Below are 14984 nucleotides of genomic sequence, written 5' to 3'. Positions count from 1 at the left end.
TGCTCGGCGCGAAGGGCCACATCCTGGCTCGGGTGAGGGCTGGGGCAATCTTTGGAGCGCTGGGAAGAACTTTCTCCCTCTAGCTCTCAGGCAGGATGGGCTAGGGCTGAAGGGTCAGGGGTCAGGCCGATGAGGGCTTTATCCCAGTGGCTCTGGACATGCGCTGCATGGGACTTTGCCTTTCCGTGGCTCAGTTTCCTTGTCTGGAAAAGGGAGCTGAATGATAGTATGTATTTATAGCCAGGCTTAAATGTGATATAGTTCACGTGAAGCAATTGGCACTGAATGCATCTTTTCCGGGTAATTGTCATCAGTCTTGCACTTTTGGCCTCTCCTTTGAGGTGGGGGTGGGGGTGGATGTCACTCCAGGTGGGTTTCTTTTTTTCTTTCTTTTTTTTTTTTTTGTCTTTTTAGGGCTGCACCCACGGCGTATGGAGGTTCTCAGGCCTAGGGGTCGAATCAGAGCGGCAGCTGCCAGCCTCTGCCACAGCCGCACCACCACCAGATCTGAGCTGAGGCATCTCATGGTAACGTCGGATCCTCAACTCACTGAGTGAGGTCAGGGATCGAGTCTGCATCCTCATGGATACTAGTCGGGTTCCTTACCCCAATGGGAACTCCTGTAGATGCGTTTCTGGTCAATGTCGCTCTCCTGGTTGGTTGCTGCCTTAGCGGGGGCTGCAGGCTGGGGCCCAAGGTCCCCCCTGCCTCGATTCTGATCCCTCTCCATGCCTGGGTCCTCTAGGTGCGCTACAAGGAGGAGTTTGAGAAGAACAAGGGCAAAGGCTTCAGCGTGGTGGCGGACACGCCTGAACTCCAGAGAATCAAGAAGACCCAGGATCAGATCAGCAACGTAAGCTCCCCTGCTCCCCTTGGGACCACAGTGACCCTTGTCCTCCCCTTGTCCCCTCCCTGCATGCCTGGGCAGCGTGCACGAAGCCACTGCTGGCTGGTGCTCGAGCAGAGGGTATGGTAGGGTTTGGGGTTCCCAGTTGCCTTTGTGCACCCCCAAATTCCCTCTTTGATGCCCTCTGCCCACGTAGTGTTTTCGCCTCGGAAGGACTGTACTTTTGGGGGAATGTACAGTGAGGGCCTTTATGCTAAATTCCCCCCACCCCCCGAAGTTTTCTTTTTTTTTTTTTTTTTCTTCATGGCTATGGTGAGTGTCAGGGTCCAGACGGGCTGGTTTGTCTGAGCACAAAGGTCAAAACTGGGTGGCAGAGGGTGGGGAGCGGCCAGCCTCCCCCTCGTCTGCCTCTGGGTGCTGACATTGCAGTCATTTCCGCCCTCCCTCGTCCTCCTCCCCCACCTCGGCTTGCTCTTCCTTCCTGTGTAAAAACCCCAGCCGGTTTAGCCCGCTGGCCCTGCACCCACCCCAGGCCTGGCCCTCCTGGGCCCGGGGCAGTCAGCAGTGTGTGGCTGTGGCAGGGCTGGGTGAGGAGAGTGGGCAGTGCATGCATGCACCCCATGACACCTGTGGCCGGGGAACCAGCCTCCGCTTCCTGCCTGGGGGAGGCTGCCTTGGGAGCTTTGGGCAGTGTGGGGGCAGGGTATCCCTGGGAGCCAGGAGCCCAGAACGTGGGCCTCAGACCCGTGTTGCGCAGGGTCTTACTAAGGACTGAGCATGTCTGGAACAAGAAGGGGTTGGCAAGTTGCCCAGTGTCACTCTGGGCTAAGGGACTGGGGGACAGAGGCTGCAGAGGGCCTGGGTTTTAGGTGATCCATGCAGCATCCAGCCCCTGGGCTGCACATCCCTGCCTAGCCTTCCACCAGTCGTCCTTGGGAGGACACTCTCTGTAGAGGTTGGCTGGGCCATGCGTAGGGTGGCCTCCAGCAGTGGCTGAGGTGGCTACTAGAAGCTGGGTTCCAAGTCATCAGAACCAGCCACGCGTTTCCACATTGACCTCAATCTTACAGTATCTGCATTGCATGTTGGGACCCACGGAGCAGCCACGCTGATGTCTTTAGAGAAACAGAATCAAAACTTCCAGGAAAGCGTGCTTAGCACTTCACGGGTATTCAGCTATTTTCTGTTCTGTTTGAGTTTGTTAAAAGACCCGCGTTGCAGCCTAAACGGCTTTTGCAACTAGGCTGTTGACCTGCAGCATGAAATCCATGGCTTGAGGAAGTGGAGACCTTCCCTTCGGGCTGGGATGCCTCCAAGAGCTGTTATCTGTCCCCTGCCCCCCCAAAAGCTTGTCTCAGCCTCACACTCTAGAGCTTCCCGCCTTTGCTGCCCAGACCTCCAAAGGGTAAAGTGGGAGGAAGGAGGTTGGGGAAGGACGACCTCGACGGCTCACAAAGCTGGCATCTTGAGTCTTCTTTTATCTCAGACACTTGCTCCCCACCTACAACCCCCCCCCCCCCGCCCCTGGCACATTCACTCATTGCTTCCGACCCGTGGCTTTTAGAAGGGGGGTAGACAGCATCCTTGCTCTTTCTCGAAGGCTTCCAGAATACTCCACTCTCAGCCTATTGTCCCCCCCCCCCCCCCGACTAGTTCTTGGAGGTGTGACTGTCTGAGGAGCCCTGGTAACAGAACTCGCTGTGGCCAAGACATCCACACCTGGGGAGATCACCATCTCCTCAGGGACCCAAGGGCTGCACTTCGCTGGTGGCCCCCTGCTCTGAGGTGGGGGAGGTGACTCAAGCCTGACTTGCTTCTGCTTTTGCAGCGTGAGCTGGGTTGGCTGGGTCGGCTGGGACTGGTGAGGCGTGACCGCAAAGCTGGAAGGCTCTTGGTTTTAGCAAATGCAGGTAGGCTGTCAACTGTGGGCCTCCAGACAGCTGTGCTAGAGTCACTTGAAAAGGCTGATGGGAAAGACAGGCTCATGAGCCTCTTCCCCAGGCCACCCGAATCAGTGTGTCTGGGAGCAGAGCCCAGGAACCAGCCTTTTATTTTGAAAATTGGTCTTCTTCTTGCTGCTGCTGTATTTTTTTTTTTTTTCCTCCAGTGTCACTGAGCTCTTCTTGATGTACTGCCCTGTATCCGTTTAAGGTTACAGTGTAATGACATCATGAAATGATTGTCACAGCCACCATCTCACATAGACACAAAATTGAAGAAGTAGAACAAAGGAGTTCCCGCTAGGGCGCAGTGGGTTAGTTAATGATCAGGCTTGTGTCTGTGGCAGCATTGGTTCCATCCCCGGCCCGGTGCAGTGGGTTAAGGATCTGGCTGGGAACTATGTCTCGTCGCTTAGGATAGAGCAGGATGGAGGACTATGTGAGAAAAGGAATGTGTATATGTATGTGTGACTGGGTCACCTTGCTGTACAATAGAAAATTGACAGAACACTGTAAACCAGCTAGAAGGGAATCAAAATCATTAAAAAAAAAAAAAAAAAAAGATCTGGCGTTGCTGCAGCTGCTGCTCAGATTCCATCCCTGGCCCAGAACGTCCAGATGCTGAGAGTGCAGTCGAAAGAGAAACAGGAAAAAAAATGTCTTTTTCGGGAACCAACATTTTTTCATTCATTCTTTGGGTTACTTGAAGCTCGAGAACCATTATCCAGAGTCTGAAAAAGCTTCATCAGAGGCACCAGGCCTGGCCACACCCAGAACCCCTAGGAAACTTTCAACCACTTAGAGCCCTTGTTAGCTTGTCCTGCCTTCAGAAGCATCTGGGGAAGGATGGTGTGTACAAGCCCCACCTTTCGTTTGGCACCCGAAACACTGTTCCTGTGAGTAAGCCGGTCACTCACTTCCCAGGGGAGCACCAAGGACTCCTCACTTGGGAGGAGAATGTCAGGCACTTAGCATGTGATACATACTGTCAAATGCTATTCATTTAAAGGCAGACTTGTCTGCTGCCTACACTGTAGCGAAAGAGGGGATGTGGAATAAAGTTTGGCTGAAAAGTTGGGCCACTGTCTGAGAATTTGGAAACTGGGGGCGAGGGCAAGGTAGATGTCTGTGATGAATTAATTGTATCTTCATGAGAGGCACCCGAAGGGGTGAGAGGCCAGAGCCCCATGCTGTATGTATGTCTTTTTAGGGCCCCATCTGCGGCATATGGAAGTTCCCGGGCTAGGGGTCGAATCAAAGCTGTAGCTGCCGGTCTACACCACAGGCACAGCAATGCCAAATCTGAGCCTCATCTTCCATCCTTAACCCACTGAGCAAGGCCAGGGATCGAACCCACATCCTCGTGGATACTAACTGGGTTCATTACCTCTGAGCCACAACGAGAACTCCTTGCCTTTGATCTTGACTCTGATGGCTGTGATAATGATTTGACTCTTTTTTTTTTTTTTGGTCTTTTTGTCATTTCTTGGGCTGTTTCCATGGCAAATGGAGGTTCCCAGGCTAGGGGTCGAATCGGAGGTGTAGCTGCCGGCCTACACCACAGCCACAGCTACGCGGGATCTGAGCCGCACCTGCAACCTACACCACAGCTCACGGCAACGCCGGATCCGTAACCCACTGAGCAAGGCCAGGGATCAAACCCAAAATCTCATGGTTCCTAGTCGGATTCGTTAACCACTGCGCCATGACAGGAACTCCAATGATGCGAGTCTTGAACGGCTGAGGCCCCTTTATGGGAACCACTGTTTTCAAGTAGAGTCGCTTTCATTTACCTGCATGCCTACTTTTTTTTGGCTGCACCCTTGACATGTGGACGTTCCGGGCCAGGGTTCAAACCTGTGCCATAGCAGCAACCTGAGCCATAAGAGACCCTCCCCTATCTATTGATATATTGGTTTTCTCTGTACGATTTGGGGTCTTATAACTTTTCTATGCATTAACACCTGTGTGTGTACTCACTGTGCCAGTTAGAAACAGCATAACTGCGCCCCTGTCAAAATAGTTTTCCAAGTATTAAAAAAACCCACTAACTATGGTGTAGGAGCACCTGTCACATAATTAACTTAATTATGAGAAGCCGGCTGGAGAGTGTGACACGCAGAGGCAATGCCTAGTGTGTGAAATAAAGAAGTGGATATAATAAAATTGGATTGTGATGATCATTGTACAACTACAAATGTAATAAATTCATTGAGTAATAAAAAAAAAGTGGATATAATTAGATGCAGAGCTGGTTAGTGTTCTGCTTAGCCGCAGAACTAGTTAATGTCGATAGGACCATAAAACCATAAGCTTTGGAGAGGTCCTGGCTACAGGCAGACATCCTTTGCATTTCTTTCAGTCAGAAATAATTAGCACCTCACATTCCTTAAGTTAGCTTCAGTCCTTAGAGTCTGGGCCTGCCTCATAGTAAAACCCAAGAAACTTCTAGCCCCAGAGTCAGATGACCTGGAGGCAGGCTTGGTAGACAGCCCGTAACTGTGCATTTCTAAAGTATTTTTTTCCCCTTTTTAAAAATCCAAGTATCCTTGGTTTATAATGTTGTGTTAGTTTCAGGTGTACAGCCGAGTGACTCAGTTATACTTACAAATGTCTATTATAATAACTAGTATAGCTCATCACAAGATATTAAATAGATTTCCCTGTGTTCTACAGTAGGTCTCTGTTGGTTATCTGTTTTATATTTAGTAGCATGTGTGTGTTAATACCAAATTCCTAATTTATCCCTCCCCCATAGCGATGCTCTTCTGAACACCATAGTTTTGTTTTTTCCAGTTTTGAATGTAGAATATCTATTCTTTTGTGTCTTGGCCTCCTTTGGGCAATGTTGGGTTTCAAGATTCATCTATGGGAGTTCCTGGTGTGGCCGAGCAGAAACGAATCTGACTAGTATCCATGAGGACGTAGGTCTGATCCCTGGCCTTGCTCAGTGGGTTAAGGATCCGGTGTTGCCGTGAGCTGTGGTGTAGGTCATAGACATGGCTCGGATCTGTGGCTGTGGTGTAGGCCAGTGGCTTAGAGCTTCAGTTCAACCCCTAGCCTGGAAACCTCCGTATCCCATAGGTGCAGCCCTAAAAAGACAAAAGACAAAAAAAAGATTCATCTACATGTTTGCATGTAGCTGTAGTTTATTCCTTTTTGTTGTTGTGTAGCGTTCTTATTTATTTATTAATTTTAATTTTTTAAATTATTTTTAAGATGATCTGGGGAGTTCCCCTTGGGGCTCAGTGGTTAACGAATCTGACTAGGAACCATGAGGTTGCAGGTTCGATCCCTGGCCTTGCTCAGTGGGTTAAGGATCTGGCGTTGCCAAGAGATGTGGTGTAGATTGCAGACGCAGCTCGGATCCCTCATTGCTGTGGCTGTGGTATAGGCCGGCGGCTACAGCTCCGATTCGACCCCTAGCCTGGGAACCTCCATATCCCGTGGGTGCAGCCCTAAAAAGACAAAAAGATTTTTATTTTTTCCATTGTGGCTGGTTCACTGCATTCGCTTTTAAATGTTTATATCTCATTTTATTGATCCTGGTGTTGACGGGCGTTTGGATCGCTTCCAGGGTGTGGACAGCTTCATGACTAGTGTTAATGTGAAGTCGAATGGCTGGCTCTTCGGGTGTCTGTTCCTGCAGCCTACCGGATGGTTCGGTCCGCTTTTCCAGCGGCTGTGCTGATTGACCCTCTCACCATTAGTGATGAGTTCCGCTGCTCTGCACCCTTAGACTTGTGGACTTTAGCCCTTGTGATTGTGGTATCTCGTGGTTTTAACTTGAATTTCTCTGATTACTAATGAGGTTGAGCACAGATTTACTTTCGATGTATTATTACTATTATTATTTTTGCTTTTAGGGCCGCACATGCGGCGCATGGAAGTTCCCAAGCCAGGGGTCGAATCTAAGCCACAGCTATGACCTATGCCACAGCTGCAGCAATGCTGGATCCTTTTTTTTTTCCCCTCCTTTTTTCTTTCTTTCTTTCTTTGTTTTTTTTTTTTACGGCCACGCCTGCAGCATATGGAAGTTCCCAGGCTTAGGGGTCGAATCAGAGCTACAGCCACTGGCCTACACCAGCAGCCACAGTCACAGCCACAGCAACACAGGATCCGAGTTGCATCTGTGACCTATGCCTCAGCTGGCAGCAATGCCAGATCCTTAACCCACTAATAAGCAAGGCCAGGGATTGAACCCGCAGTCTCATGGACACTGTGTCAGGTTCTTAACCCACTGACCCACAATGGGAACTCTCTTCCCCCCATGCCAGGTCCTTAACCCGATGTGCCACAGTGGGACGCCTACATTTGTTTTAAAAGCAAAAGAGTGTTAGTTTGTAATAGGGAGCGGGGCACTACCTGGTGTATGAAGATACTAAGGATCTGATATGAAGACTCACTTACTCAGCCCTTACCTACCTCCTAAGCCTTAGTTTCCCCATCTGTAAAATGGGGGTGGTTATTCTTGGGCTGGCTGAGAGAAGGATATGAGTAATGCCTGTAAGGGCACCACAGAGACAACAACAAATGGAAACAGTGTTAGAAAAAACAGACCCTGGCTGATGAGTTGATTATTCCATTCAGAGCCTGATGTTCCCTTCTTGGCTGTGATGTGGAATCATGTGGGCAAGTGTGGAGTCGGACCTTTGTTTTCCACCAGCCAGGAGAGCAGGGGTTCCAGAAACAACATCGGCCAGCAGAGAAAATGAGTTTTCTTTAGTTTTGGAAAGGACGCTCTCGAGTCCTGGCTGGCAGGGCCCTGGGTGAGTGGGGAGGGAAGGGTCCCTAGGCCTGGGTCCAGGACATTTTTTTGGCTGGGGCTCTGCTGATGTTTCTGGGCTTATGGTGACCTCTTTTCAGGGCACTCAGAGGCTTAGAACTTTGCTGAGCTTGGAACAGGGATCCGCCAGGGCCTTGGCCTCTGGAAAATGCTTATTTCCCATTTGCATGTGTTAGCACCCGTTAAGGTGCCTCTTTTGGTTCTCACACCATTGAGGTGACCAGCAAAATAATCAGTTTCCTCGTTTGCTGGGCAGGGAAGGGAGAGGAAGTTGAGAGGATTGAAATTTTATCAGGTGGGGCCAGGCGGAAGGGAGCCTCACCTTTTTTTTTTTTTTTTTTGGTCTTTTTAGGGCCACACCCACAGCACATGGAAGTTGCCAGGCTAGGAGTTGAACTGGAGCCGTAGCACCCAGCCTACCTCCCAGCTTTAGCAACACCAAATCCGAGCCGTGTCTACCACCTACACCGCAGCTCACGGCAGTGCCGGATCCTTAACCCACTGAACGAGGCCAGGGATCCAACCCGAGTCCTCGTGGATACTGGGCGTGATCGTTACCACTGAGCCGAGACAGGAACTCATGCAGCCTCACTTTTCTCTGTCCATGTCCCCTCTGTGCTCCCAATGCCTGGCACCCCTTCCCGCAAGGTTAGGGTGACCTTATGATTATCATTTGAGCGTGAAAGGGGGTGCTATTCATACTGATTCCAGAGGCCATGAACTGGGACTAGGGGCAGCTGTGGCCATCTGGTCACCCTGTCTCAGGAAACGGCCTGTCCAATGGCGGCTTTTCCCTTGTTTCACCAGCCTCAGCCTCTACTGAGTGATGAAGGTCATTTAACTTCTGTAAAATGGGAATGAAAGTGTACCTCTCCGACGGACTTTTTAGGATGAATTCCTGTCGGGGCCAAGGGTGCCAAGAGCCTTTACGAACTCAGTGTGTAGCGCCCAGCAAAGGTCAAGGGTATTGCTACTGCTGTGATTAACAGGTGGCCCTGGCGTCAGTGACGGAGAGGGCTCTTTTGTGTTCAGGGGGCCACCCCTCTGTCCACCTGGATCAGCTGGCCCTAGTTTTGTAAATAGTTACCCGAGCATAGTGGCTTTTTTTTTGTTTTTTTTGTCTTTTTGCTATTTCTTGGGCCGCTCCCGCGGCATATGGAGGTTCCCAGGCTAGGGGTTGAATCGGAGCTGTAGCCACCAGCCTACGCCAGAGCCACAGCAACACGGGATCCGAGCCGCTTCTGCAACCTACACCACAGCTCACGGCAACACCGGATCGTTAACCCACTGAGCAAGGGCAGGGACCGAACCCGCAACCTCATGGTTCCTAGTCGGATTCGTTAACCACTGCGCCACGACGGGAACTCCCATAGTGGCTTTTAAAGGCGCAAGATGGAGTCCATCTTGTGGAAACGCACTCATGCGCACACGTGGCTTTCAGCTCTGGGGTCGGGCTAGCTTCCTAGGGGTAGAGGGAGCCTCAGGACCACCTGGGAGCAGATGGTGCCATGGCCTCTTTTTAAGATACAAACTGGAATGCCCGCTGTGGCTCAGTGGTAATGAATCGGACTAGGATCCATGAGGACACAAGTTCGATCCCTGGCCTCGGTCAGTGGGTTAAGGATCCAGCGTTGCCGTGAGCTGCCATGTAGGTTGCAGTTGCAGTTCAGATCTGGTGTGGCTGTGGTGTAGGCTGTTGCTCCAGCTCTGATTTGACCCCTAGCCTGGGAACATCTGTAGGCCACAGATGTAGCCCTAAAAAGCCAAAAAAAAAAAAAAAGGATAGGAAACTGAGGCCCACAGGGAAAAAGGGACTCTTCCAAGTTCATATGAGCAAGTGAAAGGCTTCCTGATTCCAGGGACGAGGTGTGGGAGGGATGCTGCAGCCCACACTGAAGGACTGAGTCTGTAGGACACCACAGAGGATGGCACCAGGCCCTGGCTCCTTGGCACAGAAAGGAGCTGGGACCCACACAGGCCTTCACTAGTGCGGACAGAGCTGAACCCAGAGAAGCAGGCAGTCAGCCAGGGTAGCTGGGCCCCCGGCCTCAGGGCCACCTGCCCCTCAGCCCACATCCTGGCTCCCTCAGGGCCCAAGGCAGGCTCTGTCCGCCTCTGCATGTACACTTTCCTGCTCCTGGGGTCAGGCCTCTTCGTGAACAGAAAGTAAACACGGGAAACTGAACTTTCCCACCCCAGGACAAAAGTCGGAAGGGCAGTTGCCTTGGGAGCCTAGAGGCCTCTGGTCCTCATCCCCACCCCTCGCAAGGACTCACCTTTCACCCTTGTCTTAGGAATCTGGGAGCAGGGACTGGCCCTGTGTCTTTGAGCTTCACCCCCGGGTGCTCTTCCACGTGGGTGTTCTGGGGTGCAAAGGGTTTTCCCTCTGGCCGGGGCTGGCTGCCTCCTCTTCAGGAATGGGCTCAGTTTATTTCACCATTTGGGCCTGGGTCCCTGCTTGGGCATCGAGGGAAGGGGGAGGAAGGGGCTGGTCCTGGTCCTGACCCAAACCCCTAGGTGAGGCACTCCCCGCCTCCAGATGGGACCCTTCCTGGGCTTTGCTGCCACCCAGGCTGCAGTGGGTAACTGTCACTCAGCGATGCAGGTGTTCCCAGGTGACCGCACCTGCAGACCTTTAGCCCAGGCATTCCTGGGTGAGCCCTGCCTGGACAGGTTAACCCTTGCTCTTCTTGCAAAGCCGATGTGAGAAGGTAGCATACAAACTGGGGGAGTTCCCGCCTTGGTGCACGGTGTTAAGAATCCTACTGCTCAGCTCATGGCGGAGGTATTGGTTTGATCTCCAGCTCGGCGCAGTGGGTTAAAGGATCTGGCGTTACCATAGCTGTGGCTCAGATTCAGTCCCTGGCCCGGGAACTTCCATGTGCCGTGGGTGTGGCCTTAAAGGGGGAGGGGATGACGCATGGGAGCTGCCTGGGCTGGGACAGCTGGATCTGCCTCTGCAGGGGCTTCCTGGGCACAGGAATTACCTAGTCCTTCTGCCCCTGGAGACGGCACAGGCTTCGCCCCCTTCCTTTCCCTGTCCCCTCATCCTGCCCCCCCCACCCCATTTTCCACTGGGAGAAGCCCAGGGCAGGATCCTGGTGAACAGGAAGTGAGAACCAGCTTCCAGTTGGGTGGTCCAAGGCAGGCGGAGTGTTCAGGCCCAGGTCTGCTGAGGATGGGACTGATTTTCTGAGTCCTGCTTTCTGGGTTTCCTCTGGAGGATATGGAGGAGCTGCTCTATTGCTGTCCGTCCCGCTTCCTCCCCTGGCCCCAGCCCAGCCCAGTGCTCCCAGGACCTTATGTCTCTCCCTGGTCACCTCCTCCCCACCAGTTTCCTCTCTTAAAAGAGACTAGATCCGGAGTTCCCATCATGGCTCAGTGGTTAACGAATCTGACTAGGAACCATGGGGTTGCAGGTTCGATCCCTGGCCTCGATCAGTGGGTTAAGGCTCCAGCATTGCCATGAGCTGTGGTGTAGGTCGAAGCCGAGGCTCAGATCCCATGTGGCTGTGGCGTAGGCTGGTGGCTCCAGCTCCAATTAGACCCCTAGCCTGGGACCCTCCATATGCCGTGGGTGCGGCCCTAGGAAAGACAAAAAAAAAAAAAAATGACTAGACCCTTCGAGGGTTCCTCAAAGTGATGCCAGGAGTGCAGAGACGGAACCCTGGAACTCCCGGCTCTGGTTCTTTTTTATCTCATCTTTTGTTTTAGTCATATTTGGGGGGAAAGTTTGGAATAGTCAAAGTATTCGCGCAAGCAAAGGTCAGCAAACTTTCCGTAAAAAGTGCCAGAGTAAATATTTTAGGCTCTGTGTCACAGCTTCTCAGCTCTGCAGTGATGGCGCAAGAGCAGCCATAGGTAACAGGTAAACAAATGGATGCGAGTGTGTTCCGATAAAACTTTATTTATGGACACTGAAATTTGGACTTCATAGAACTTTCATGTGTTACCAGTCTCATCCCTTTTAACTCTCCCCTCCACCTCCAGACAGTGTAGAAATGTGGAAATCAATCTTAACTCATGAGCAAACAGGCTGCAAGCCCAGGGGCCAGAGTTTGCCAACCTCTAGTCTAGACCACTGGTTCTCAAACCTGGGCCTGGGGGAGGTTTTTTTAAAGGGCCGTACCTGTGGCATATAGAAGTTCCCAGGCTAGGGGGCAAATCGGAGCTGCAGCTGCCAGCCCACACCACAGCTCTCGGCAACGTGGGATCCTTAACCCACTGAGCGAGGCCAGGGATCTGTCTAACCCGCATCCTCGTGGGTACTAGTTGGGTTCATAACCTGCTGAGCCACAACAGGAACTCCTTGGGGGAGCTTTTAGAGTGCGTATTCCAAAACCCCAGCCCCGATTTTGTAGATTCTATGGAAGGCCCTGGAACCTGCATTCTGACAAGCAGCTCACATGGGTGGGAAGCAGATAGTCTAAAGATAAGACTTGAACGCAGCCCTGGATGGTGTGTTCATTTCCACCAGCCGTTGCCAAATCCCTGAGGCATGTGGCTTCTCCAGGCCTCTTTTTGCCTATTTTTGGAACCCGGGGAGAGAAGAAACAACCCATCTTCCAGGTAATGACCCAGTCTTAGGGAGGGCCTGGCACTTCTTATCTCCGTAGGCTGGGGTCCTCAGCGCAGCTCTGCGAGGTCCTGCCCGTAAGAGGCAGAATCACCTGCTAGTTAAGAGCACGGGCCCTAGAATAGCGTGGGTGTGGGTAACTCACTCTGCTTGTCATGCCTTAGTTTCCTTCTATTTTATTTTATTTATTTTATTGTAATTTAATTTAATTTTATTTTACTTTATTTTTATAAACTTTTATTTTATTTTATTTTATTTTTTAGTTTCCTTCTTGAAGTTCAGTACTGTAAGCCATTGTAAGTGCCGACTAGGTAAATTGACCCCGTGATGCTGAATGCCTAGCACAGTGCCTGGCACCTCGTAGGTGCTCGATAAACAGGAGTTGCTGCTACTGCTGCTGGGGACCCGGGGTGGAAGCAGGGCAGCCCCGGCCCCCGCCTCGGGCAGATCACAGTGACCGCTTGCATTTTCTGGGGCTTCAGTGTACATGGCCTTTCCTGCCCTTCACCTCGCTGCCTCCTCCAGCAATCCCTGAGGGAGACACTGATGTCTCACTTTACAGAAGTGGACGTGGAGGCTCCGCAAGGTTAAGTGCTCGGCCAAGGGCACCCAGCTGGGACACGGCCGTCGAGAACCCGGCTCTCTCTGCCTGGAGACCTCCAGGAGTCTCTCCCATTCTAAGTGGTGACGGAAGGGAGCTTTGGTGGGTTTGCTGTGGGTCCTTCAGCAGCACTTTCTGCCCCTGCAGATAAAATACCACGAGGAGTTTGAGAAGAGCCGCATGGGCCCCAGTGGGGGTGAGGGCCTGGAGCCCGAGCGCCGAGATGCCCAGGACACCAGCTACCGGCGGCCCCAGGAGCAGCAGCAGCCTCATCACATCCCGACCAGCACCCCAGGTGAGCGCAAGGCCTGTGGGGTCTGAGCGCAAGGCCTGTGGGGTCTGAGGACCTGAGGCCAGGGTGGCCATAGGGTGGGCAGGAGGTGAGACACACACACACACACACACACACACACCCACCCACCCAGGTCCCATCCCTACTGAGGGCTTGAGCACCAGGGTCAGGGCCTGTGCTGGACCCCAGTGCAATGGGGGGGCGACACAGCCACTGCTGCAGGGTAGCGTCACCAGCAAATGTGCTCAGAGGCAGAAGCCTTGAGAAGTGGGGGTTGGGCAGGGTTGGGGGGCGGTCGTAGGCTTCATGCAGGAAGGGAGGGGGCTCTGGGAGGGGCTGGGTTTGGACACTGTCTTAGTGTCCGCGCCTGTCTCCTGCTGTCTTCCAGTTTACCAGCAGCCCCAGCAGCAGCAGGCGGCCCAGTCCTATGGTGGCTACAAGGAGCCTGCAGCCCCAGTTTCCATACAGCGCAGCGCCCCAGGCGGGGGCGGGGTGAGTAGCCCTGGCCGAGGTCGGGGGGAGGGGAGCTGGGGGAGGTGGCTGGGTTTAGGGAAAGGCTTCCTAGACTTGGAAAACCCAGAGGCCCAGCCAGCTTCCTCTGACCTTTGACCCCAGCTCCTCTGGCATCTGCAGGTGATAAGGGTCTCAGCCTCTTGAGCAGAGAGGAAGCTCGGAGTAGTGGGCAGAGCCCTGGCCTGGGCCGGGCCACACTCACAGCGTATGGCAGCTCCCAGGCTAGGGGTCGAATTGGAGCTGTAGCTGCTGGGCTACGCCACAGCCACAGCAATGCTGGGTCCGAGCCGTGTCTGACCTACACCACAGCTCCCGGCTATGGCAGATCCTTAACCCACTGAGCAAGGCCAGGGATCGAACCTGCTTCCTCATGGATACTGGTCAGATTCGTTTCAGCTGAGCCACGATGGGAACTCCAGCCAACACTTTTTAAATTAGAATCACTCACCTGGCCTCTGGCCTCACTGAGGGTCAGGTTCTTTGTGCCTTAGCGCAGAAGGAATTCAGCGAGAGGCAAAGTGACAGGCAAGAAATAGATTTGTTAAGATAGGACCCTGTGAGAGATGCCAGGGGGCAGGCAACGAGGCTCTGCCCCGAGGATTAGGTGCGCTACAGTTTTATAACCCAAGGGGACTGGGGTGGGAAAAGATTGCCTCTTCATCTTTCAAGTAGTAGCTCCTCCTTGGTATCTGGTAAGCGAGTGTTTGACCCTATAAGCTTAAACTAGAACAGTCTTGGCGCTTATTCACATTTGCACAAGGATTGTCTTTAAATTCCTGCCCTTAGTCTGAGCCTGAATGCAGGTCTCCTCCATCCTCCACCCAATGACCTCAGGCCCATCCCTCCCCGCCACTAGTCAGGCAATCCTGCCTTGTTCTCATGGCTTTTTTGAGCAATTATTAACTTACAGTGATCTCCCAACATTCCTTAGGTTTCTCTATCTATGTTCGGTCCCTTATTGGGACTCCTACAACTACCTGTGTAACGATCCTACTCCAGCCCTTATCAGTATCTGGGGTGTCAGGCGGGCCCAAGGGAGCATCTGAAGGATGAGCTTCCAGATGGACCAACCAGTCCTTCAGATACTCACTAAGTCCATCCTGAACATGAGGGATTTGGCTCTGAAGAAAAGTCCTCCTTCTCGGCCTCTTGGAGCTTACATCCAGTCTGGGAGACAAACATGAAAGCAATAGCTTACATCCAGTCTGGGAGCTTACATACAGTCTGGAGCTTACATCCAGTCTGGGAGACAAACATGAAAGCAGGAGTAACGAAAGGTCAGAGATAAGCCGTGGAGAAAAAGACAGCCGGGTGAGGGGAGAGAATGACACCAGAGTTCTCAGGAAAGGATTGAGTGGTGGAGAAGGCCAGCAAGTGCAAAGGCCCTGAGGCAGCAGTGTTCTAGGAAAGTTCCAGGATCAGCAGGAGG

The 14984-nt window shown here is 52.5% G+C and overlaps 1 protein-coding gene across 2 annotated transcripts in view; it reads left to right on the top strand.

The window, feature by feature from the left end:
• Positions 1–14984, top strand: part of LASP1 (LIM and SH3 protein 1) — a 44990-nt gene that overhangs the window by 25260 nt on the left and 4746 nt on the right. For both annotated transcript variants that reach the window (XM_047757019.1, XM_047757020.1), the window contains 3 exons: positions 746–853; positions 12898–13045; positions 13431–13534. In XM_047757019.1, coding sequence (XP_047612975.1) covers positions 746–853; positions 12898–13045; positions 13431–13534 — 360 coding nt within the window. The remainder of the gene's footprint in view (positions 1–745; positions 854–12897; positions 13046–13430; positions 13535–14984) is intronic.

Source organism: Phacochoerus africanus, chromosome 14 (genome assembly GCF_016906955.1).
Source record: "Phacochoerus africanus isolate WHEZ1 chromosome 14, ROS_Pafr_v1, whole genome shotgun sequence".
NCBI lineage: Eukaryota > Metazoa > Chordata > Mammalia > Artiodactyla > Suidae > Phacochoerus > Phacochoerus africanus.
Note: the sequence above shows the minus strand (reverse complement) of the source record. Positions and strands in the feature narration are given on the sequence as shown.